Source organism: Aptenodytes patagonicus, chromosome 14 (assembly GCF_965638725.1).
Source record: "Aptenodytes patagonicus chromosome 14, bAptPat1.pri.cur, whole genome shotgun sequence".
NCBI lineage: Eukaryota > Metazoa > Chordata > Aves > Sphenisciformes > Spheniscidae > Aptenodytes > Aptenodytes patagonicus.
The window spans coordinates 6,718,602-6,744,560 of record NC_134962.1 but is presented as its reverse complement, the minus strand read 5'-3'; the positions used below and the strand labels follow the sequence as shown (position 1 = coordinate 6,744,560).

At 37.6% G+C, this 25,959-nt stretch overlaps 2 protein-coding genes across 3 annotated transcripts; both read left to right on the top strand.

Annotated features, from left to right (window-relative positions):
* Positions 1-493: 493 nt before the first annotated feature.
* Positions 494-15,299, top strand: SPO11 (SPO11 initiator of meiotic double strand breaks). The gene is made up of 13 exons (XM_076352128.1): positions 494-591; positions 3,197-3,310; positions 6,381-6,469; positions 7,058-7,124; positions 7,323-7,431; positions 8,070-8,156; positions 9,824-9,860; positions 10,083-10,192; positions 11,091-11,190; positions 12,521-12,558; positions 14,112-14,188; positions 14,392-14,503; positions 15,180-15,299. The coding sequence occupies exons 1-13, from the start codon at positions 494-496 to the stop codon at positions 15,297-15,299; spliced, it is 1,158 nt and encodes a 385-aa protein (XP_076208243.1).
* Positions 15,300-16,924: 1,625 nt separating this feature from the next.
* On the top strand, positions 16,925-25,866 carry RAE1 (ribonucleic acid export 1). Of its 2 annotated transcripts, XM_076351819.1 has the most exons (13): positions 16,925-17,010; positions 17,648-17,744; positions 17,898-18,002; positions 18,849-18,941; positions 19,368-19,454; positions 20,432-20,518; positions 20,784-20,855; positions 21,446-21,553; positions 21,902-22,008; positions 22,089-22,164; positions 22,697-22,891; positions 24,504-24,589; positions 25,064-25,866. In XM_076351819.1, coding segments are annotated over exons 2-13 (1,107 nt in total). In that variant the 5' UTR covers positions 16,925-17,010; positions 17,648-17,654; the 3' UTR covers positions 25,065-25,866. The 2 variants fall into 2 exon arrangements, with proteins under 2 accessions (XP_076207934.1, XP_076207933.1); XM_076351818.1 differs by having other exon boundaries at positions 24,504-25,866.
* The last annotated feature ends 93 nt before the right edge of the window (positions 25,867-25,959 follow it).

Below are 25,959 nucleotides of genomic sequence, written 5' to 3'. Positions count from 1 at the left end.
GACCCCGAGATCTGGGTGCTATGAAGTTTGTGCTTAAATATCTGCTCACGCACAGCAGCTCCAGAGACAGTTTTGAGGTTCAGTTCCCAGCGGAGGATGTGGTCAGTCAGGAAGGGCGGGAGAAGGTCCCTGTCAGTTAGGGTGGGCAGGGCCATCTCCTGTCTGTCAGCAAGAGCAGGAAAAGCCATTGGTCAGTCAGGAAGAGCGGGAAAAGCCCTCGGTCTGTCAGGAAGGGCAGGGCCAGCTCCCGTCTGTTAGAAAGGGCGGGAAAAGCCCTCGGTCAGTCAGTCAGTAAGGGCAGGAAAATCTTGACTTTGGTTTCTACAGAAATTTTCTGCTTTTTCTCTCTGGCCCTATGGTTTGACCTCAGATCATGAGTTTTAAGTCCAGCAGGCAGAATAACCTTTTCTAATTTCTTTGGTAATCTCTTTTGCCTCTTTTTAACATGGCTTCATCCCTTCCAAAGAAGTTGGATTGGTCTGCACCAACCTTCATGGAGGACCACAGCGTGTGTTCCACTGAAGTGCCAGCTGGGAACAAGGCAGGCTTCAGGGAAACAAGTCTGTCTGGTCATGAGAGCCACGTCCCTAGGTAAAAGATGTTAAAAATAGCACCCATACTCTCTTTCTGTGGTAATACTTAAGTAGGTAGTGCACCATTGCACCTAATGGGCTTGTGCAAAAGTAAAAAACATACTCCCCTACAAAAACACAGGGGAGAATGGGCTTTTACACTGCAAACAGCATCTCCGTTCCCTCAGACCTCTCCAAAAAGTCTGCAGGTACAGACGGAAATACAGAAAACCATGATGAAATAAACATACTGAATTTCACTAACAAAAAACTCTCATCATTTTTTTAAAGACTCTTTCCATACATAGTATATCAGCCTCAGAGGCTAGAACAGACTGGGAGCATCTTAAAAGTATTTTAAAAGGAAAAGGATGATGATGATGATAATGATGATAATAATAATAATAATAATAATAATAATAATTGTGACTTGAAGAGTTCTTAGTCTTTGTGGCAGGGTATGGGAACTGCATGGCTTTAGCAACGTACAGTTCTGGGTTTTGGAGTGTGTTGGTTTATGACATCGCAGATTTTTATTTGTAACTTTCTCTTGTGTATTTATATTGTTTGCTTGCTAAAGGTGCTATAATATTAATCTTTTATGCTATTAACGTTGAAGATCATTTCTTGCACTATACAGGAACAAGCATCTACTCATGCTGCAACATGTTAGAAATGATCAGGCAAACCCTGTGAGATATACAGTGCCTACCCCTTCTCTGCTCAGATTTCGCTGTTAACTAAACCAGAGTGAATTTTAAGTAGGCATACTTGGCCAGTATTGTATGTTTGCTTATTCAAATTCAGTTAAACTCTGCAAAAGGAGACAGAATATCAGCAGGGGGTACACAGAGAATTGCTGTCCTCTTCCTCCTATTTTGCCACATTTACAACTTCTGTTGGCCAATAAATTGGGAAATTTGGATTGGAACAGAAACCTGGACTTTCATATTCTGCAGCAAACTCTGAAGTACGTCTGGAATATTAAGACAGTTACAGTGGACAGAACCAAATGAATAAGTAAAATATGAGTATCAAAGCAATGACATGGTTTAGATTTCTATCTGCCTATCTGCTCTTTCATCCATCTGCCCATACATATTTTTATTGTCTTCAACACTCTAATTTTTGTTATGTTGGAGGTATGCACCATAGTCAGCTTTGCTTACCTATTTTACTCTTACCATTTGCTGCATTACACATGTAGCTCACCAGCCAACCATTTCCTCTGTGCTTACTAGAATTTCTATTTTGGATATGGCAGTGAGATATAGGATTTTAATTAGGAGGAAGAGACTATGAGTCTGAAAGTTAGGGAATCTTGGACTTGATTATGAAACTATTATACAGTAAAAAATGAATTGACATATTGGCTGCGTGACCAGGCCTTCTTGTATTATCAGCACTGCAAATGCTTCACTGTTTCACCTTTGGAAAGCCATTAGTCTCTCTGTGTCCAAGTTTATTCATCTAAAAAACAGAAAAAAATCTTGCGTTGTGTTTGTTGAATGGTTTAATATTACTGGACAAAAATGTTAGTAATAGTAGGGGTTTCTTATACAGATACTATTTCGAATAACATTTTAAAATAAAAGGTTAATACTTTCCAGAAATTGCTTTCAAAAAATGGTAATCTAGTTTCAGCAGAATGAGTAGTAAGTGGAAGCTGAGCTACAAATGGAAGAAACATATTCAGCTGATAGAAGAGAGCTTTAATGACACTTCATTATTGTTTAAGGAGACTCATAGCTAGGTTTTAAAAATCATTCTTGCTGATCCTGTAACAGTGGGATAATTCATTTTGTGTTGTGTGCACTGGTATTGACTCATCTTTTCTTAGTATATTACTTAATGACAAAATTGGACTTTGCTGATAAAACTTTGAGCTAAAATAAGTTTTGTCTATTCTTTTAATTCCTACCTAAACTTACGATGGTATATAGTACACTTGTAATTTTAAGGACAGCTGAAATGTTGGAGTCAAATTGCTTATGAAAATAAAAAGCATCTGTCATAACACTCAAACCAGCCTACAGTTTTGCTGTAAGGGATCTGCTGCAAGGTTACTTTGTCTTTTTAGGTGAAAGGTACAGATTTTATTCTTTTCACAGTGCATCTGTTGAGACTAAGCCTTCATATAATTAAAACCCTTAACAGTTTGTTCAGGGCAGCAGATCAAAAGGTTAACGTGCAATGGTACAACAGGAAGTATTTGTACTCTTGAACATTTTTAAAATTTACAGCATTTAAAAACAACTTAGCCCAAATCATAGCCAAAGCCAATATTACATCATTTATAGTAAAACATTAATAGTTAGTCACAAACCAGCCAGTTGGTCTAAAAGTTCAGCTGCTGAAAAATTTGATGGTTTCAGGATTGAATAGAAATGTACTTTTAATTGTGTCCTCAGTCATGCATCTGGAATGGAAAGTCAAAGATTTTAGGGAAACTGAACAAAACAAAATTAAAAAGCAAAAGAGTTCCTCCACATTTTTGAAACAAATATATCCTTGAAGCAGTTTTGGATTACATGATTTTTGTAGGAGTGGGGATAGATGATTAAAACTCAAAGTAGAACTAGATTTTATCGTATGAACTGTATAATTAATTTTCTTTGTTTCAGTTCTGAAGTTCTTGAAGCAATAGAAAATATTATTCAAGATGTACTTAAAAGCTTGGCCCAAAAAAAAGCACCTGTTCTCACACTGGCTAACAGATCGGATTGGAGGAATATAGAGTAAGTATTATATATTTTGAAGTCCTGCCTTATATTAATATAAATGCCATGAATATAAATTTGATTATGTAACTTCCAGAAAAGTTAACGTTACATAATTCTATAATTATTAGAATCAATAAATAATTCGACTTCTTAAAAAGTAACGGACAAATAAAAAGTAATGCTTAGTAACCACTCTGCATGAATAGGCATCATGTATTAAGTAACAGCAGACCATAGCATAAAGGGGAGTAAAGCTACAGTAATAGGGGTTAGAAAGGAAGGGGAGGTCCTATAAACAATCATTTTCTGGAAGCAGTAGAAACCAGAAATAGTAAGTTGTGTTAGAGTGAAAAAATCTGTTTTAGGCTGGAAACAATTACTAGCAATTTCATCCTCCAATGCCTTTTCTGTGCTTCCTCTTTTCTCTCTGCTTTTCCCTATGGTATCTTATTTCTTAAAATGATAGTGATAAACTTATCTTTTCGTTCTCCAGAGAAGATGCATCTCACCTCTTCCTGTTGTATTTCTTGCCTCCGTGTTGTGTTCTAAGTTCATTACCAGCCAAGTGAAGCAAACCAAGTTTCTAATATGTTATCTAAATTTCAGATCTTATGCTAGTTTATCTAGACAGGATCAGAGAAAAAGCAACCTGTCCTTTATAACACACTCTGTGATTTGTAGAAGTTACTTGTGCAACAGTATTTTTCCAAGGAGCTCATTTAAACTGGAAATACCTGAGAGATTAATTGCTTTCTATAATACAGAAGCAGAAGGATAAAGGAAGGCACAAATCTATTTCTTGCCCTGTAATAGCTTTGGATGTCAGTGGGTTAAGGGATATTTAGATTGATAAGGTCGCAGAGGTCCTTGTAAGTGGACACATTACACACATTTAAGGTTGAGAAAGCATAGCAAACCTTCCACGCGTAACACTTTGGTGGAACACTCATTTAATGAGAACAATAAATTTCTGCCAATCAAAAAACCTGAGGGGCCTGAAGGTAATCAGTTAACTGAAAGGCTTGTATGTTCCAGGGAATTTAATGGTTTGTGTCTTGATAGTTTGACAAAAATGTTTCACTCGTATGTCTGTAAAAGTAAAATACTATAACAAAGTTTTGCAATTTTTGGCAATCTTCGGGGAAATGGCATTCCAGGCTAGAAAAACAAATGTGAGATGTTATTTGCCATCAGAACACACAGGGGGAAAAACATTCAAATTAAAACAAGTTAACATCACAGTATGTTAAAAATAAGACTCATCAATCACATTAAAAACAGCTGAACTATTATTTATGGTGGAGAAATGTAATCTCAGATACGCATTTCCTTTGAATAGTGACCTATATCCCACTTTAATACAGCAGTTTAAGAAGATTAAAATAAAAATAAATAGACAAATAAAATAAAAACAGGATACCAAAATATAGTATGAATGGAAGAAAACACAGTCAGTGGGGCATTTTTTTTCTTTTTTAGGCAGCCTTTTCATACTTAAGCCACACAGCTGGAATCTGCTGGGCAGGAACTAGTAGAACGAGAGAATGATTTCATGTTTGAAATGTTCCTTGTAAACATTTGTAGATGCCCAGAGAGGTATTTACCTGAGAATGATGTCAGTCAGTGAGGATGCCAGGCCTAAAGCAATACAATTAGTTTCCATTGTCCAGCTGTATCTTTCCAGGAAGAAAAAAAAACAAACCAAACCAACCAACCAAAACAACAACAACAACAACAACAACAAAGGAATAGATTTCCCGTTAGCGGAAAGAAGATTTTAAAGAAAACTACTCTGCTGGGGTAAATGCAATCCTAGGAAGAATTGCTGGATGTCCAACCTAATGCCAGTTTGCAGTTGCCTTTATGAAATACCTGTGAGAGGCACATTGATCAGGCCCTTCTGCATACTGTCTTCTGAAAGGAGCATTCCTTACTTATCCTGAGACAGCAATCCAGCAATTTTGATTACTGTTTTCCTACCGTGCAGTTACAATGTAGGGAGCATGTAAGTGAAACGCACAAATATCTTTTAAATGCTGCAGCACAAAGGCAAGAAAGTTACTTAGAAGCTGTCAGGCAGATGCTGCACTGTGCTGCTTGCTACTGCTGTCACTTTACATACGTGCACCGTGGTGTGTTCTGCCACCCGAAGGATGCATGGAGCAAAACCTCTCACAAAGAAATTTAGAAACATTATGTGGTCTTAGATAAAATTATGGCCATTTTACCACCAATACTTTAAAAAAGTACATACAAAACTCTGAAATGAAAAAGAATGCTTTAAAGACAGGACTGTCATATCATTAGGCACTAAAATAATTTTAAGTAAAATAATGAAGTGTCATTAAGAAAATAACTGATTTTTTTGGTGAAATGTGCACCTTCAGACATGAAATGGTGAAACACGAAATGGTGGAGCTCATTTAGATTAAACAACTGTTTAGAGAATAGGATGGACCACATTTTTTTTCCCAAAAGTTAATCATGGAATATAATTGAGTTATTCTGATAATAATTTACGGGCATAAATCCGATAATATTATTGTAATATGAAATAAGAACACTTTTTCATACATTCTACATCAGAAAGTCTCTGCGTCAGACTTGATTTCTATTCCAATAATGATTCACATTTTTTCCTGTGTTGGGTTATTCCTTTGTTTTCATGCTAAACAATAATTGATGCTGATATATTAACAGTTATAAACATGTACAAAATATTTTTCTTGTCTCTACTTTTGTCTGGAAACATGTATTTTAGGCTTAAATTCAGTCCTGAAGTATCTTCTTGAGAAACTTTCATGTTTTGAAGCCAATGATCAGTTGGCGGACAGTTCAGTAATGTTTTGAATGGGTCGTTTTGGCAGATGATGACTACTGCCTGCCTTTTTCCTTCAGCCACTCCGACTCAACCCAAGTTGATGGTTTCTGTACTGAGTCTGAAAATAGCGCTAGCATATTTGATTATAGGAAAGGGGTCTGAGTCTGAATTACCTTGCAGAGAACAATTTACATATACTCAGTAAGTTTACAGTTTTATTGAATGTTTGCAATGATTTAGTTTTTAAATTTAAATTTAAATCAGATTTAAAGATTCTGTAGGTCTACAGATGATACCATGTTGTACTACAAAACAAATAAGAATTGACTGCCCTAGATCAGCACCAAAATTTGGTAAGTTAAAAAAGTCCAAAAGCAGAATTCTTGTTTTTTCTTGTATTTTAGTTCAAAACTTTGGAAAAAAAAAAAATATGCACTGTGATTTAGAAGTGTATGGCTAATATAATCTGATATTACGACCAGCCCTTCAGCTTTTCTATTCTCTATTAAATTATAGTGAGTGACAGTGAAATTAATACAGCGTTCTTACAGTTTCTACCCTCCCCGAATGAATATCAGCTGAAGGCATATTCAAAAGGTCTTAATGTAAAAACAACACTCTTCTTCATAAAGCTAGCTAGTAAAGGAATCTTGGAATATGGACAATATGCTAATTTCTTTTTCTAACTCAGTCATTTAATTTCTTGGCCTGGACAGCAGGGCATACATTCCCTCACTTAACTCGATCATATTTTTTCTAATTATGCTAGAAATTATTGAGTCTATTGATTAGTACAGTCTCTCTATATTTTCACAGCACATTAAAATATATGTTTCGAAGTTTTATTTTATGAGACACAAATATGGGTCAATATAAAGACAAGTTATTGTATATGCATTTCTGAAAATGGATAAAATATCTTTTAAAATTTATCTTTTCAGCTCTGATGCTCAAAATATTATCTATGATCTATAAGATGGTGCAGAGCAATACTTACGCAACTAAAAGGTAACATACTACATTTCTGTAATTTCAAATGAAGTTGTATTTTGACAATGTTATTGTGAAAAACAGCCTGTAGGACAATGGATTGCTGTACGTAAAATGCTTTAGATTGATCTGATTACCCATGCCCTCTGTAAAATTCTCAAGAGCCTACAGCTATTTCAGTATTATAATTACAAATACAATATTTTGTCTTGATAGAGATATATATTATTCTGATACACTACTGTTTGGTAGCCAAAGTGTTGTGGACAATATAATCAATGACATTTCTTGCATGCTTAAGATACCTCGGAGAAGTCTACATATAGTAAGTGGCTTATTATGAATGTTTTTATCATTATTTCCAAATCATATAGATTGAACTGAAAGCTGAAATACAAAGAAAAGTTGTCAGTGGGAAATACGTAGTTAAAATAAAAAGTGTCATCTGTGCAAATAAAACCTAATTGTGGTTTATCATAGCCCTCGAAAGGTTTCTTTCTTCAGAGAAAATTCATGAAGTTTGCTTGCTCCAAAGAGTTTGGGACAAACTGCCAGCTAAAATCACAGGGCCTTTTGCTATTACCTAGTGAAGGCAGTGCTTAAACTTCAGAGTGCAAGACATCTGTTTAGCAATTCATACTCAAATGATTTGTAACTTGGGGGTTAAATGAAAATTTAAAGTAAGTCAGAGATGTAACAACCTTTCAAATTTACTTGTATCTCATGCCTTACAAGAATTCCTTTGTATCTATAAATGCAGTTAACATTATTTATTGTAAGTATGCCTTTATATCCATGATGACAAGAACATTGCTTAGTGTTTAAAAGGTTGATGACAGTCGATAACTGCTTATTACCAGTCGGAATTCTTTTCAGAAGTTTCTTGTTTTGCTTGTGCAATATAGTAACATAACAGCGTGTAACTTCCAATTTACTGTATACAATTTATTATTATTTTTTCAGCTGTCTACAACTAAAGGTTTTGTTGCTGGTAATTTAAGTTACACTGAAGAAGATGGTACAAAAGTGAATTGTACCTGCAGTGCAACAGTATGTATCATAAAACAGTAACAGTAATTCATAGCATCTACCTTTGCATGACATCCTGCACTTCTTGTCGCTCAGGTTACTGTATACATTTATTATACAGACCTGTGCTTGTGGCAAATTGAGACAATTCAACCTGGGTGAAAAAAGAGAGATAAAAAGTATTGCTCAACTGTATTGCAATTCTGAAGCTCAGCTATGTACTCACCAGGAATATATCCTCTGGAGATGGTTTTTAGCACTACCTTCTGCCATGGGAGCCTTGCAGAGGAGGGCGTACATATTGTGTATCCTAGGCTTTATATTACAATGTTCTGTCAAATAAGTGCTGTGAATCAAAAAATCTTGAGCACTCTGAACGCACTTCGTTTCTGTCACAATAGATTGATTTCTGGCAGAGTAAGAAAACAAGTCTTACAGCATGAGTTAACATACTCATATGGTCCTCAATGAGCTGCTTCTGCCACACTGGCAGCACAGATGAGAGACTGAACTGAGCCTCTATAATTAGAAACCTCTTTCTGGACCCAAATTATGTTCTCATTTACAGAAGTTTAATGATGATACTCCATAAGAGTTGATACTGTCTTCACGTGCCCAGCACTGTACAACCAAAGGTATATAACATCAGGCTGTTTGGTCTCAGGATGATCACTTATACAGGAATTACAGACATTAGAAGGGCTTGTATTGTCAACTAATTTTATCAAAGGTGGCACTGAGCTAAAGAGAAGTTTATAACCGTGGTTTCATAAGTCAAGAGTCAAAAGTGGTTTGAGGAGATGAGATTCAACTAATCTAGTCCTAAAAGATTCGCTATAGCCGTGCAGAATATGAAAGCAGGAACAGAACTCAGACTTGCTGACTGTTGTTGTGATTTCCTGGAAAATGTGTTAATTGTAAGCCTAAGTTGGTAATTTCAAAATGGAAAGATAACCTTAGCTGCCCGCTATACTTTGTTTTTAAGCAGAGTGTAAAGACCCCTGTTATTAATGCTCTTCTACAACTCTTCGTATTTTTATTTGTTGAGTTGTTCCACCCTGGCACCGGAGGTGATTTAGCAGTCAGAAGTAAAAACAGACCACACACTTCAATACATACATGCTCTTTTGCCAAGTTCTTCCTCCAGTTCCCGTTTTCTCATCCATATGCTTGCCAGATTGAGCCAATCCTAATATGAGATGTAAAGTAAACGTTACTATGTCTTAAAATTGTTGCTCCAAAATAGTGATAAAATCAGGTTATAGGTTAATAAAAGAAAGGATTTAATGGTCTTCCAAAAAGAATACTTAAATGTTTTAAGCCTGTATTAAATTTGCAGTCTTCACACCAAGCTGACTTTTTTTCTGGCTAAGACAGATAAAAAATTAATCAGGACATTGTTATCTGTGTGAGGTCCATATGATGAACAATCTTCTGTGACAGTAGCACAAACACTTTTCAAAAGCATCTTGTTATAACAGGAGGACTCCTACACAACCATACAATAGAGCAGGACATGAATGGTTGAATATGCTTATAAAGAGGTGAAAATGTCAAGATTGATCTTGTATATAGAAGATGAATAGTTGTTTCAGGACTTAATTGTGTCCCTCATTACCTAATATTGTTATTTTAAAATATATAATTTTCTCTATTTAAAATGATTAATCTCATTTTTGTTGTTTTAGGCAGTCACTGTGCCATCTAATGTTCAAGGAATTAAAAGTATCCTTTGAGCAAGAACTCTTATTGTAGACTGAAAATATAAAGTAAAAACAAAGAATATTCCAAGTTAAACAATGTTCTGGTAATTTTTTCTTTGCTTGTTGGCTCTGAAATTGGGTCATGAACACTGCTTTTGGCTCCAGAACAAGTATTTTAGAGCATTTAGTTTTAATTGATTGGTGTGATGGATCATTTTACAGGCAGCTAGCCTTAACAGAAAAGATTTAATCTCACATGCCAAATTTATGTTAATTGTAGAAAAAGATGCAACTTTTCAGAGACTCCTAGATGATGACTTCTGCAATAAATTATCCCCATGTATAATGATTACGGTATGCATCTTACACTTCATATCATCTAGCTAGACATAAGAATTTAAATACTTTAGCATTGTAGCGGTGCTCAAGCTTGGTCAAAAGACCATAGTAAAATTAATATGAAACATGTCTAACGATATTTTTTTTTCATTTTATTATCCTGGTAGAAATACAAAATACACATTCTAAAGACTTATTTCCTCCAAACATCTCCTTTGAGCTTGGTAGCTTATTAACTTCATGTGCTGCTGCAAAGTGGCTGCCCCATTCAGTCTCAGAAAGGCTTAGCTGTTGAGTAACCTTTTGTCCTTCAGGATCCTAGGTTTAGCAAACCCAAATGAAACAGAATTGGTTGATTTTGGATTGTACTGAAAGAGCTATGGAGCCTGGAGAATTAATAGGAATGTGTAAATGGAATATGCATACCTACTTGTTCTGGGACAAATTTGGCCCACAATGCCTAAGAGAGATAAGCGTTGATACTATGTAGCATACTGTCTAGTTATAGTCAGTCATAGCAAGAACTTGTTTTATACTGTTTCATTAGTGCCATAAATATTTTTGAAAAGAAAAAAGTGGCCTTTTTACACCAGCTTATACAGATACCAGGTTACATCTATACATCAACTTCCAGACCTTACAAATTAATTCCTTAAATAGAGGAATGTATGATAACGTCTACAGTGCCCGTAACCCAGGACATCTGCCGTGCTGCTCCCCAGCCCATTCCTCCCTCCCTCCTCACAGAGCCAAAATAGGAACATACAACTTTCCCTGCAAAATAGCTGCTGGAGAAGTATTTCTGCCAGCATTTTGTTTGTTTGCTTGCTTTGAAATGACAAATGTAAACACATATGTAGCCAGATGTTGTTTTAATTAATTTAAAACTGTCTGCTTTTGGCTTATTCCTTAGGGAAGAGGCGTACCAGATCTTAATACACGACTTTTGGTCAGGAAGCTGTGGGATACTTTTCAAATTCCTATTTTCACCCTTATGGATGCAGATCCACACGGTAAATCTGTAAAGGTTCAAGGACATAAAAGGAAAGCAAAATTTATTTAGAATGTCTTCTCTCACTTTTATGGGAAGGTACCCAGAGCATAGAGATCCAACACAATCAGAAGGTTCCTGATTTATGCAGAATATATCTAGGAGTATGGAAGGAGTTTAACTGAAACATCAGTACTGGCTTTACATCCCCATTGAATATACCCTTACCCTCTGTGATGATTTGTTGTGCTTTGAGGTATTAATAAGAATCTTACCTTGTACCTAAAAAAGAAAAACATTCTGTAATAGAATTTGTAGCTCAGAATAGAGCTAGACTTTGAAAGTACCTGTGGGCCTAAAAATGAGGATAAGGATAATGGAATTTTATGATCCATTGCATGATTCCACTGATTTTAGTCGAGTTAGGCACTTGACCACTTCTAAAAGTCTCAGGACATCCTAGCTGTATCTTTACAGAGTTCAATACCGTTGAAAATGTTGCTCTGTCAAGAATTCCAGCTGTTGGCTATGCTATTGCTTTTGTAAAATAAAAGGAAATAACAGGAACTTTTGTAAATGTTGCTCAGTTTGGTATAAAGCAAAATTTTTAATTACGTTATAAACCTTAGGCCAGACAGGCCAGAAGAAAATAGTATGTTTGAGCAAAGTGAGTCTTTTATTGGTTTAAAAGTAGTTCACATACACTTATATTAATAATTCAGCACTCATGTCAATAGTTTACAGCAGTGAAAGCTAGAAACTACAAGTCTGACGCCAGCAGGAATAAAGTTAATCCTAAAGCAAGTCCGTCACATTCTGGATGGGCTATTCTGTTACATCAGTGGCAGGTCTGAAATTTCCTTCATTTCATGAGGGATTCTGTGTATGTGAGCGTGTATGCCTTTGTTTGAATTCAGAATCTGAATTCACATACACAAAATGTAGAAAATCTCTTATGTATCTACACTGATACCACCTGAAATTAGGGAGATCACTGCAAAATGAGAAGCAGCTGCTCAAAGCAATAGTATTAAGAGATACAGATTACACAGGATAAAGACAGACACTTTTTGTGATAGATGTTGGACAACGTGTAAAAAAGCTGATTATCCTTGGTTTTGAAATGACTATGCACAAACAGCGTGAAACATTTAACTATATAAAGGTGACATATTATGCTCAAATTCTGAGTATTTTGACGTACTCTAAAAATAATTGTAAACCATAAAGAACCTCACTAATCATAAAGCCATAACCATTATGCCATAAAATTGAATTCTTAATGCAGTCTTCTTAAACATGCCTAGTGTGCAGATAAACAGACACTTGACATTTGGTATTCTGCAACCTAGGTGTAGAAATAATGTGCATCTACAAATATGGATCTGTGGTGAGTATAATTTTTCCACTTCAATCATATTGTTTTGTAGCCCAGCCTTGAAGCTGGAATGTATGAAATGTTATAGCCTTTGTTAGAATGGTTACTGTCTTTTATCATTTTGCTTCAAAACAAAGACACAGTTTTTAAGCCTTGTGTATCTGCAGAAATGGCTTCTTCCTGCAACAAAAAGAAACTGGATAACAATGACAAGTGTTTCATTTAACTGTATTTCAGTTTTTCCCTGCTGCACAGGCAGTTTTCAGGAAGTCCAAATAGCAAAGTGTTCTCCATTTTGCTTTGTTTCTGCCTTAGAAGAGAAATGAAGGCTGGAGGGACCTTGGGAGGAGGAGGACATAACTTGTGAGATGGGTGACACTCCACAAAATCATGTTATGTTGGTAAAGATTTTGTTTTGGGGTGAGAATTCGCTTATGGATACATGTGTTAGTGTGGAACATTATGGAAGAGGCAAAGGGAACAAGAAGGCATTATTATATTACACTGCTAAAAGACAAGGTACCGGAAGACAATATGGAAGGCAGGCAGACTAAGGTGAAGGCAGAGGGCAGGAGCAGATGGGCAAACTGTTCACTACAGCAATGGAGAAAGAACATCCAAAGGGGAAAAAAAAAAAAAAAACAACTTTAGAAAACTGTCAGACATCGATGATGTCAGAGTTCAAATATATGTCATAACATATGCCTCAAGGATGTCCAGGGAGACAGAACTCCCGAGTTTTCAGGTTAGCTGTCACACTTTCAGCTCTCCTACAAAGGGGTGTAAACAGATAAAACACCATCATCCAGGATTAAATTAAACTGGCAGCTTCCTTTGAAAGTTTATTTTGTTCAATTACAGAGCAACAGGTGTATGGAATGAAACGAGGATTATGTCAAGTTCATTACAAACGATGGAAGTATTCCTTTATACAGCATGTAATTTAACTGTGATACTTTGCTGTAGATGACAAAAGTTTTCACGGATTCTAAAAGCAACCCAACAAAATCAAGTATTACACCACCACCACTTCTGGCTCAGAAAGTTGGAGTCACAAACCGTTGGGAGCAGGGGGATTATTCTGAGAAGTATCATTAATTGCTTACTTGTTTTTACACTTTTCCCCTGAGATATTTACTGTGGCCATGATACTGGACCAGATGAACCTTTGTTTGGGCTATACTTGTATGATGTGGTACTTTCCAGCAGAAAACATCAGAAATTTCCAGATTTGATTGTCATTACTCATCCTGGCTTTTTTTTTTTTGGCAATCAGACTCATATTGACTGTAAAAAACAAAACAAAACTATTCAGACTAGACCAGCCTAAACTGGACTAGTCTAGAATGTGTCATAGGCTGAAGGGTGCAAGTCTTTGCGAAGGAGCGGTTTCCAGCAAGGGAATATGGCAAGTGCCAGTTGCAATATTTTCTCCTATATCATTCTGATAGTGGTACACCTAACTATCTTTGTCATAAAACCTGACCATGACCTTGGAAGGCATATATCTCAAATAATTTAAACTAAAAGTCACTGACTGTTATAGTTGACCTTTCTTATTTTAGTCAATGTCTTTTGAGGCCCATCATCTCACCGTTCCATCTATAAAGTGGCTTGGTCTCCTTCCATCTGATCTTGAGAGGTTAGTTATTTCCCCAAAAGAGGCAGAAGTATTCTTCTGTTTCATAGACAGGAAATGCAATCTGACTTAATGCACAAAAAGACAACTGACATTTAAATCCATTATTCTTTTCATATATTATTTTGGCTTAATATAAAGAAGTAAGTTGGAATAAATATTTTTTAAGTATATGAGAAAACTTAACAACTTTATTTTCTTCTCAGATTAAATATACGCAAAGATGTCCTGATTCCATTTACAAAGCAAGATCAAAAAAAGTTAGCAAGTATACAAAAGAGACCGTACATTGCTTGTCAGCCAATGTGGAAAAAAGAAGTATGTATAAACCTATTGTTTCCTATTTCTTACTCCCCACAGGACAAATCCTATCGTCTGCAATCCTGTTCCTCTTTATGATGACAAACTCTTAGTATAGCAGAACCAGTAAGGTTTTGCAGCCCTAAAAGAAGGCCAGATTGAGAAAGCCCATGCCCACTGTCTCTCCGAATCAGTGGGCCTCAATGGCTCACAGGCCAGAACGAGCAGCATGTTAAGCTTTCCTGCCATGAATTATCTGATGATCATATCCTGTACATGGGATTTTACTGCTTTCCTAAATATTACAGAATATATTACGTCTTTACAAGTAGGGGGATGCTTACAGCAGTTACTTACTCAGTACTAGACCTCTAATCTCACCTGTAGCTTTTAAACCATCTATCTCAATTCAGGCATATATTGTGTGAAATGGTTAGAAAAGGTTTTGTGTACCTTCTCCTTCCTGTTTAAACTCCTAAGTTGTTTGTGTTACTGTGAGGTACACACTCGAGAACACATGAACATACAGTAAAGTGAATCTCAGCTCAGTGACAGGGATTTTGCAGCGCCATTTCCAGTAATACTCACTTTACAGTTCTACATGCACATCCAACAAGTGTAGTTCTTATTTAAATAATTACCTAACCCTGGATCAGGCTGTTACAGCATCACACATTAATTTGTTCTTTTTTAGCTGGAAATTATGGCAGCATCTAAACTGAAGGCTGAAATTCAAGTTTTAACTTCTCTTTCATCAGATTACCTTTCCAGAGTCTATTTACCAAACAAACTGCAGTTTGGTGGATGGCTATGAATGCTTGTTTGCAAATGAAACGTTTTTCTTGAGATTGATTTATTTTGTTGACTGCTCTCAGAAAAAATGCAGAGAGACAAAGGATAACGCTTCAGCTTGTTAGGTTTTTTTATCACTGTATCTAGATTATCATTATCTCTTTTTCCTCTTTCAAACCATAAGAGAAATTACGATTCTTTTACAGAATACTGTTGCTTCCATTCTGTGGCTTCTGCACTGTAACAATGCCAAATGCAGTGGTGCATACATAAAATGATGAGATATGTTCTTTCTGGACAGAAAATGTTAAGTTCAAAACTGTGTCAAGGAATTGCTTTGCCTTCTATCTTAAAGCAAAAGATGATGCTGCACCAACCTTTTTAGTTTGGAAGAGAGTAAGAGACTCTGCTCATTTATGGCACATAAGGCCCCCCCTTAGAAATTATTTTGAGTACAGCATTGTGGCATTTTGTGTTCGCTGTAAATTCAGACCAAAAAGTCAAGAGATAATTCTTCATTACTGCATATCTCAAGCAGCTATAAATGTTCCAGCAACCAAATTACTATTTGTCTTCAATGAACAAGTAAGCAAGCAGATGTTACTGATTAAGAATTTAATAAACAATCCTGTTAATGATGCACATCATAACAGAATCCCTTGTTCATTTTCTTTATTTAGTTGGCTCTAAAACAGTAAAAAGGAGCAGGAAATTGTGGTGATTAAAGTGTACAGTAACTTTTATGTGAGGAAACCAAATTGCATGGAAATTACTTCCAAAATTGATCTACACAGTCATCAGCACGGATCTTACAGATAGTATTTTCAGTAGACTTCTCTAGCTGGTTTTTTTTTTTTGCTACTGTTCCACCAGTATTAGATTCAAAAGGAATTAGAATTCCTTTTTATTTACTGCAGAGTAGCAGTGTTACTACCTACTAATAATTTCTAGTGTCCAGGTGCACAATCTAGATCCAGAACGAATACAAGGCTATTCCATCAGCAGGCGGAAGGGCAAGGCGATACTCCTTACTGCGGGAGGCTCAGATCAACACACAGGCAACGGGCCTAACGTAGGGTTCAGAAGCAGACAACTTTTCTACGTCTGGCCTCAAGGAAGGCTTTGTTCTCATGAGAGTAAGTGCGTTTCCGAAATACTTGGAGCAGTATTCTACCAAAGGTTAACACTACCTGAATTTCGATAGGTGAAGTTTCCCCACACTGCAGGAGTTGTACTTAGTGCCACTGTAACACCCAAGGGGAGCTGAATGTGCTTTGACCCGTCTGCCCACGTGAACTCCCTCGACGTCGGAAAAAAACACCTTATTTGCAACGCCTAGTGCAGCGCCGCAAACACCACTGCTCAGCTGACCCCGTTCCTCACAGGGCAGGGAAAGAAAAAGGAATTAATTCTTTTTCTCTTTCCTTAGCGGCAGCGCCACGGAGGTCCCCCGCGGGCCGACGGGAGCGGAGCAGGAGCGGGCACGGCCCCACCGGGCTGGGCTCCCCCCGGCCGGGACACAACGGTGGAGCGGCTCCCCGCCGGGCCTCGCTACCTGGGCCTGCCCGCGCCCGGCCCCTTCCCGCCCGGCCTGGCCAGGGCGCAGGCGCCGCCACCGCCCTGCCGGCCGCGGCGCCTGCGTAGAGAGACGCGGCCTGCCCCTGCGCCGCCGCCGCGTTAGCTGCTGGGCCGCGTCGCTGGAGACAGCGGGCCGGAGCGGGCCCGCCACACGGGTGGGTGAGGGTCGGCGCTGGGGTCCCCCCCGTGCTCCCGGACGGCACCGCCTCGCCTGCGGCAGCGCCGCGGCCTGCGGGCGCCTTCGGTCCCGCTCCAACGGCCTCCCCCGAACGGTCGCTGCCCGCGCCGGCCGCTGCCCGGTTCTGCCGGCAGGGAAGCGGGACCCCCGCGAAATGGCGCGTCCTCGCCTGCCGGGCACTCTCGCTGCCCCGCCGGGCGGACTGTAGGCAGAGACATGAGGCTGGGACGTGTGCCGGAGGGGGAACGCCTCCGGCACGGGCTGTGCCGGACGCGGGGCTCCCCGAGGCGCCGTGGCCCCCGCAGCCCGGCGGTGCCGCGGGAGGGTTGAGGGGCATGGCAGGGGGTTAGCTCTCGCCAGGTGACAACCGGGGAGGGATCCCTGACAGCGGTGGCAGGGTGGCCGACCGGGAAATGTCAGGGATCCAACTGCAGCGAGAAGTGTGGTGTTTTCTGTGGGTTGTTGTTGTTTTTTTTTTTAATTTCGTATATTTTTATATCGCCGGGTGCCTCCCAGGCAGGGTGAGGGGTGTGCTGGTGTAGTGGCTGCGGTGAGACCCCCTAGGGATGCTTGAGGGCCTCGCAGGTCTCAGTAAGCCTTTTCCTCATTTGCAGGGCAAGGATGAGTCTGTTTGGATCAACATCAGGGTTTGGTACTGGCGGTACCAGCATGTTTGGCAGTACGACTGCAGATAACCATAATCCAATGAAGGTATGTGCGTGAGCCCCTGTGGGAACCACTGTTCTTCTGCTGTGTTTTAATGTGTCACAGCAGTACCTACTAACTCGCCCTATAGAATTAATAGGATTTCAGTGCACAGTTCTCAAATGTGGCTGATTTTGTTTTGTCTTCTGTCCTTTACAGGATATTGAAGTAACATCTCCACCTGATGACAGCATATCTTGTTTAGCATTTAGTCCACCAACATTGCCGGGTAATTTCCTCATTGCAGGATCATGGGCAAATGATGTAAGTACTCACAGTCAGACCTACAGGTGAATAAAGTGGGAGCATTGGTGCCTAAACTGCAAAATGTGATCCTAAAAACTTGTGCCAGGGCACCTGAAAATCTTCCTCTTCACAGAACTGCAAAATTTGTGTCTGGTGCCAGGGCACTAAGTTTGACATAGCTGAGCTGCTTCAACTGAGAAATTCAGTTGTGATCTTCAGATAAGTCATTCCTCTGCCTGTGTGTTTTAAGCTTCAGCTCAGAATACGTAGTCAATGTTTTCCCTGTTACATTTTTATTACTTTGATTTTTCTTTTTCCTACTTGTTTGGTTTTTAGCTTCATTTTTTTATACAATTAGGCTAACATGCTTTGCCCAGTGAAAGAACCATGAACACAATGGTAAGTCATCCAGTTTGACAGTGTAGTCTCAAAAAGATTAAGTTTCTACAACCTTATTGAAGTTTGTTTGGATTGAAGGGTGAGATCCCAACTGGCACAAACAGGGAGGGGAAGACAAACGTGAGCGCATTTTTTAGCTGTTCTGTTTGGTTAGTTGGCCGGTAGCCTGCAAGCAGGCAGCTTCTTCCTAGCTGATGGTTAAGCGTTCTCCAGGAGAGCACTGGGAGGTGTTACGTGATCGTAAGGTACTTTTGAGGTGGGGTTGAAGTTGTGGGCTGGAGTTGTGGCTGTACAGATAAAAGGAACATAATCAGAGAAAATAAGGTTTCACTAGTTCTGAAAAAAGCTTGGTGTTTATAATCATACTTTTTGTTGTATAAACTAAGACTGGGATCTTCAAGAAGAGAAGTCTTTTAAGTTCTTAGCGTTAATATGTTATGTCTGTATACGCTTCTCCTGTTACAGGTGCGCTGCTGGGAAGTTCAAGATAATGGACAGACAATTCCAAAGGCTCAGCAGATGCACACGGGGCCTGTACTAGATGGCTGCTGGAGTGATGTATGTTCCTATTTAAAAATAAATAAACAATTTTTACCAAAACCCTAAATAAATTGGCATGTGGTTTCCAGACAGACACGAGTGCCACATGTAGATGCAGCCTATGATTATTATATAGACTTATGTTACTGTAAATACGTGCTAAGCATGTCCTAGTAGAATAGACTTAACATGGGTGTAAGAAGGGTAAAAGTGAGTTTAAAAGTAAGAATGTATTTAAAGCTAGATAATAGCTAGCACAGTTTTCTCTTTTACGACACAGTCGTAATTAAATTTCCATTTTTATGTTTCTTCCTTGTCTTGCAGTCCCTGTATATGGTACATTAATGTTACGCTATTACTAGAAGAGCATAAGACCTGACGGTTTTCTGATAGATACTGCATGATAGAGCTATTTAATCTCTTGGCCTTATTCATGTTTTTTAGGATGGGAGTAAAGTATTTACTGCTTCCTGTGATAAAACTGCCAAAATGTGGGATCTCAACAGTAATCAAGCTATTCAGATTGCACAAGTAAGCAAGCAAGCCCCAGGCTATTAGGTGTTTTTTTCTTTTTCCCTTTTCTATTTTTATTAAAAGCTATCTTTATTAGCAAATTAAGGAAATGTTTAGTGCTTCTGAAGTAGATACCGCTATATGAAGAAGAGGTTGTAGGGTGCTTTTTATATTTTTGGGATAATGAAGTGCACATGAATAGGGAAACCTGCAATCAAAGTGATTTCAATAACCTGTGCAGCTGTTACCTCTGTTTTACTTGAGAGAGCTCTTTCCATTGCTGCTGTGATCTCACTAATTCACCCTGCTGCATTATAGGGGGAAAAAAAGATTAAGAAATCATTGAATTCACTTTCACAAATACCAGCTTTCTGCTGCAGCAGGAACAGGGATTATAATTTGCAGTCTCAATTTAGAAGTGAATGTCTGTTCATAGACTATGTAGTTATGGTGACTAAAATGAGTTACCAGTTATATAATTTAAGAAGAGAGTTAGTCCTTTTAATGATTGCTTCTTGTATCTTATTTGAGGTGATAAAATTCAGATTCTCAGCCTTGACTTTAAAATCTCGTTGGTGTAATTAACATAGGCCTTTCTTCTGCAGCTCTTGTCAGAAGAAGCTGGTTTTTATATTAGTTTGTAACAAATAACAATAAAGTGTTGATTTTTAGCATGATGGGTAATATCCTTTGTAAATAGGTAGAAAGTCCTGCTGTTCATAATTTGTATTTCTGCTGTGACCATCTTCCTATATAGGGTGACTTGATTGTAGTTTTTTGTGTCAGGAACCATTTTTTTTCTTATGTGGGTGATTTTACAGCACTAGACAACACAAAGGTATGACCAACCTTTATCCTAACTGCTGTGACTAAAATAATCACTTTTCTTGAATGGATAAAAAGTCTAAATACATACAAAAAATGAGGAACATAAACAAGGAATGTGGACTGTTATCTTAGTAAATGTCTGTGTGTTCGTCCTTTTTTTTCTTCAGCATGATGCTCCTGTGAAGACTATCCATTGGATTAAAGCACCAAATTATAGCTGTGTGATGACAGGAAGCTGGGATAAAACTTTGAAGGTATGATTTTTACCTGAACAAATGGACACAAAGCATGCTAGTAATCTGTGTATGAAAATATTTACATGAAATGAAAATATTCTATTAAACGCTAATACAAAAAACAGATTAATGAAATAGCCTCGCTTCACAGAGAGTTGCGGTATTCTGACTATAGACAAGAATGAAACAACTTGATACCAATTGCATTCTCTTTACTAAAGTAATTTAAATGGTGTATCCTCAACTCCAAGCCTAAGTTTGTTCATTTCTCTGTTTCCATCAGTTCTGGGATACCCGTTCACCAACACCTATGATGACATTGCAGCTCCCTGAAAGATGTTATTGTGCAGATGTGGTAAGCCATGATACACGGTAAACTAGTGTCAGCTAGATGACTGAGAGTATGAATAAACTGGCGGTCTTTGAGGCTTCTGTAGGTTAGCACTAAATACCGACTGTTTGTTTAGAATCATAGAATAGTATTCGATCTCTGTGTGATTTTAGCAATAAAACGTAAATTGATCTTCTTGATCAGGCTCTGGAAAATAGGTATTTGCATCATACAAAACACGCTTAGTATCCATTTAACATCACAAAACCAAATCAGCACTAGGACTGACCTACCCTCATTTCTGGATGAGTGTGCATTACCACTACTGCGATTCACATTGGAAGAGTCAGCTAATAATTAGAAGATTTTTGGTATGTTTAATTTCTCAGTGGCAAGGAAGAACTGATTTGTTTTGAAGATATGTCTACAAATGAACTTTGTTCTTTCTCTTCTTCCCCTTTCCCTCCTTCCCCTTTCCCTCCTTCTCTTCCCCCCAGAAAACAGTCTAATTCCTTTAACTTCTTCAGGGATTTCTGCAAAATAATAAATAGAATTCTCTGCCGTGCTATTAACACAAGTGTCTCTCTTCCAACCTATTTTGCAACCTTATCCAGGTTCATCCTATGGCTGCTGTGGCCACTGCAGAAAGGGGTTTGATAGTTTATCAGTTAGAGAATCAACCTTCTGAATTTAGAAGAATAGAATCTCCTCTTAAACACCAGGTAAATGATTATATTTATTACAAGCATCTTTATACAGATTGTTGAAATTCTGGCCTTGCTATTTTTTGGTAAAAACAAACAGTGTTTCAAAACCAAAGTACTTTCTCTTGGTATGGTACGTGTCTTGGTTTGCCATTGATCTATTGCTGATCTTCATAAGGATTTAGAAATTTAAATACAGTGGCCCAAATTCTCAATAGAATTTGACATATCTCTTGACCTTGTTTGTGTTTTTGCTTTACTTTGCATTGGTGTATGTGATGTTTTGTGTACCCATGGAAAACAGCATTCAGAGAATCTGGCCCTCAGGCCTCTGTCTAAAATCCTCTGTATCTTTCTCAAATTTAGCATCGCTGTGTTGCTATTTTTAAAGACAAAGTGAACAAACCTACTGGATTTGCCCTTGGAAGTATTGAGGGAAGAGTAGCTATTCATTATATCAACCCCCCAAATCCGTAAGTATCATTTAATGAAACATCCTTTCTTTATTGCTCAGTTTACAATGAGGAAAGTAAAGACTTTTTTCCCCCCACAGTGCAAAAGATAATTTCACTTTTAAATGTCATCGCTCCAATGGAACAAACACATCAGCACCTCAGGACATCTATGCTGTAAGTACTCAGCATATACCACTAGGTTATTTATACAGGGCAATATACACTCTTAATGTAAAATTGGCTATGAATTGTTTGTTCTCCTTGACCTTTTATCTTGCCTAAAGTTATCTTAGACATATATTTAAAGACCAGTCATAGTCATACATTAAGAGGAAAGACAAATTTTTGTACTTTCCTTAAAACAAGCACCAGATCAACCATTCATTAAATCATCTTGATAGAGATGACACTTGTTAATTTTGGTGATATTGAAGCAATACTTAATATATTTGTGTAATGGGAATATGCATTGAATTTTTAAGTACTACAAAAAAGATGATGCTTTCATTGTCGCTTCGGTGGGTTTTGGGGGGTTTTTTTGTTTGTTTTTCCAGAGAACATACGTGAAAACATTTAAAAAAAAACAAGAACTATATCTAGTTGAAAAAAATCTTTCCTGTGTATTTACTCTCTCTCAGGATTCAGCACATGTGTTGACTGTTCCCATGTGTGGTGTTTTACATAGTATTTTTTTATGATTCTGCAGGTAAATGGGATAGCATTTCACCCTGTCCATGGTACTCTTGCAACAGTAGGATCTGATGGTAGATTCAGCTTTTGGGATAAAGATGCACGAACAAAGCTAAAAACATCGGAACAACTTGACCAGCCGATATCTGCTTGTTGTTTCAACCATAATGGCAATATATTTGCATATGCTTCCAGTTACGATTGGTCAAAGGTAAGAAAGGTTTAGACTCATTCATACTTGCAGGTGACAACTAAGACTATCCTTTTCACATGAGGCTTTCGCTGTTTATCAATAGTAGCTGAGTCTTTCTAATTTCACAAGCATGTGAGAGAACTTACAATGGTCATTTTGGACATCCATTGAAATGTAACACTGAGGTAGTGCATTCTTTGGTTTTTAGCTTCAGTTGGATAAGATTGCTAAACAATGCTATTTTGCAAATGTGGATGAGCAAAATGTAAATTGCATGATTCAGTAGTTATTCTGATTGCTCTCACACGTTCTGCTGTGGGGAGCGTCATGGGCAATGTGGCACTCTTCACAGGTTCCCACAGATCTCTTTGAAATGCACATCTCTGCTGCTTCTGCAGATTCTCTTTAACTTTAAAAAAAGCTGTGACTGTGGTTATAAACACTTCAACCAGTGTTTGAATGCCATGTACTAAATTTCCAGTACCATTCAGTGCAGCTTGCTCGTGGCACTTATTTATGTATTTCTCTTCCAAACTCGACTCAACAATAAATCATATAGATGCAAGAGAATCACAACAAACCATGATATGTGGAGAATCAATACTTCTTAATAGTTTAAGAAAGGGGTAGCAAGGTTGAAGTGTAGCTCATTTTAATGGAATGGCAACTTCCATTGAAAGTATTACTTTCCTGTTATAACTAGTGCTTTTAAATTTGAGGATAACATTCCCTGTGGTTTTGACTGAAATGAATGCAGAAATCACACAGATGAACTTGATTGCATGCCACAAAGAGAGCAAAATTTTAATTTACTGCATTGTATCTAGTTGTCTGGATACTGCCCAAAGGAAGATAACTTTGCTAGGCGCTAGGGCAGGTGAATTCTGTTCTAAATGCTTGGGTAGACTGCAATGGTAGATATGAACCGAGGTATCTTTCAGATCTGTAAACCAATATTAAGTAGTAAAACCAGTAGGTACTAAACTTCCTTTCTAGAACCATTGCTGTCAAGTGGAGTTGGTAATTTTCAAGTTGTGCGTTGGACTTTAGTAGCTATATTAGTGTTTACTCTCCCTGATTTGAATATTTGCGTATTGAGTCGGTAATGTGCATGCAAATAATGTCAATATGCAAAAAAGTATATTTGCATCTGCAGTTGGGGAACAGATATTTTTGCAGTTGCCTGTAGAACTTGGGCTTCACTTTGGAAAAAAATGTGACCTTATTTCATTTAAAAGATAGAAAATATAAAGTGAAACTGGGTGGCCATTAAAGTTTTAGTTTCTCCTCTGCCTAGAATGACATTTAAAAAAAAAAAACATATTGAGTTCTTACGCTGCATCTATAAAGTAGAGCTTAGAGCTATGTGGTTATTTTTTTATGGAAAGTTTTTTATACCTTAAAAATGGATAAGCTTCCCTTAAATTTTACTTTATATACACAGTTCTTGTAATTACTTGTTACAGTAAGCTGTTTCTAATCCACCAATGTTGTCCAATATCTGGTCTTAAAGACTTTAAGATTAAATCTTAATAAACCAAACTAATGGAATATTCACATTCTCACATTTTAAGGTAATGCTGCTATTTCTTCTTTGAAGAGAGTAAATACAGATGATTTTTCTTTTTAGGGTCATGAATTTTATAATCCACAAAAGAAAAACTACATTTTTCTGCGAAACGCAGCAGAAGAGTTAAAGCCTAGGAATAAGAAGTAGTGAGTATGAGCCTGACTTGTGTTTCTCTACTGTTTTTCTGCCATTCCTGCCTCTACTCCACTGCTCTTCTGCCATTTGTGCCCTATTGCACCACAGTTCAGTCAACTTTGGATCGCTAACATTTAGCAGGAACTGTAAAAATTACATTAAATGTATTCTGACTTGCTGGAGAACATTTTTTTCAAATTAGATATTCTGATGTGTGTAAGAAAGAGAAGCTAGTATTCACATGACTTAACCACTGTCTGTTCCACAGCAATAATGAAATTGCAGCAAAATCTAAATCTGGGTTAGATATTCCTGCTTAGAAGTGCAACCATTTGTATCTACGGATATATTTTATTAGTACTACATTAAGATATGTTAATTATAATAGTTCTGGAGAAGTTATATAAATACTGTATTTTTTGTAAGTACTAGAAGAATTGCAAGTAATTCTTCTTAAAGGAGGCTTGTTATTTCTTATTATTCAGGGGTCCTTTCATTGCTTTCTGATTTTAAAATGGAAATACTGTCTACCTTATGCCAGGAAGAAATGCCTTGCAAATTGTTTTCCCTCATTTTTTGGATGAATTTGGTAGGTATGTAAGTGGCCAACAGCAGTGACAGAAGCTCAAGACAGAAGATGGGCACAGTGCAAATTCTACTTTAGTTTTTTCTTACACTCCAGCAATGGACATGACTTTTGAGCCAACGATACTCATGGTTATTCTAGTCCAAAGGAGAAATTGTCAGTTGTGCCAAGTAATATATAGTTCAGTAATATGAACAAACCATTAAGGGGTTTGTTTTGTTCATGACCAAACCAATGTGTGCAAAATACTCGTGGCCTAAACTGCTTTAAAACTGACACCTTTTAGAGTTAAAAGTTGGTTCTTTTGCATCTCTCTTAACATGTTTTTGTCCCTTACCAGGGGTTTCTGGACTGAAAAAAAAGTACTCATTTTTGTATAAACTAGAAAATAGTGCTGGTGAGTTTCATCCTGATCAAAAATGCTGTCAAACAAAACAAGTGGGTCTCTTTCTGACTTGAATCTGCCACTGTTTACTTTTAACTAGCCAGTTGTATAAATGCCAAAGTTTTTGGGGGTTTTTTTAGAAGTGAATGCTTATTATTCCTGTTTAACTATTGTTTGTGTGGTAATGACTAAATAAAAATGGGGGGCGCATGTATAGAAATACTTGTCATATTGTATAAATTCTCTGTAAAACTGTATGTTGTAACACATGGTTATGGATTCATGCTACATTTCAAATAAAATTTTTACTAAATGCTTTTTTATATTCAAAAGTTCTATTATAATAACATGGGCAAGGTGGTGTGCTTCACTTCTAAAAGCAGCTTCTTGTCCTTTCACTGTAATTCAGA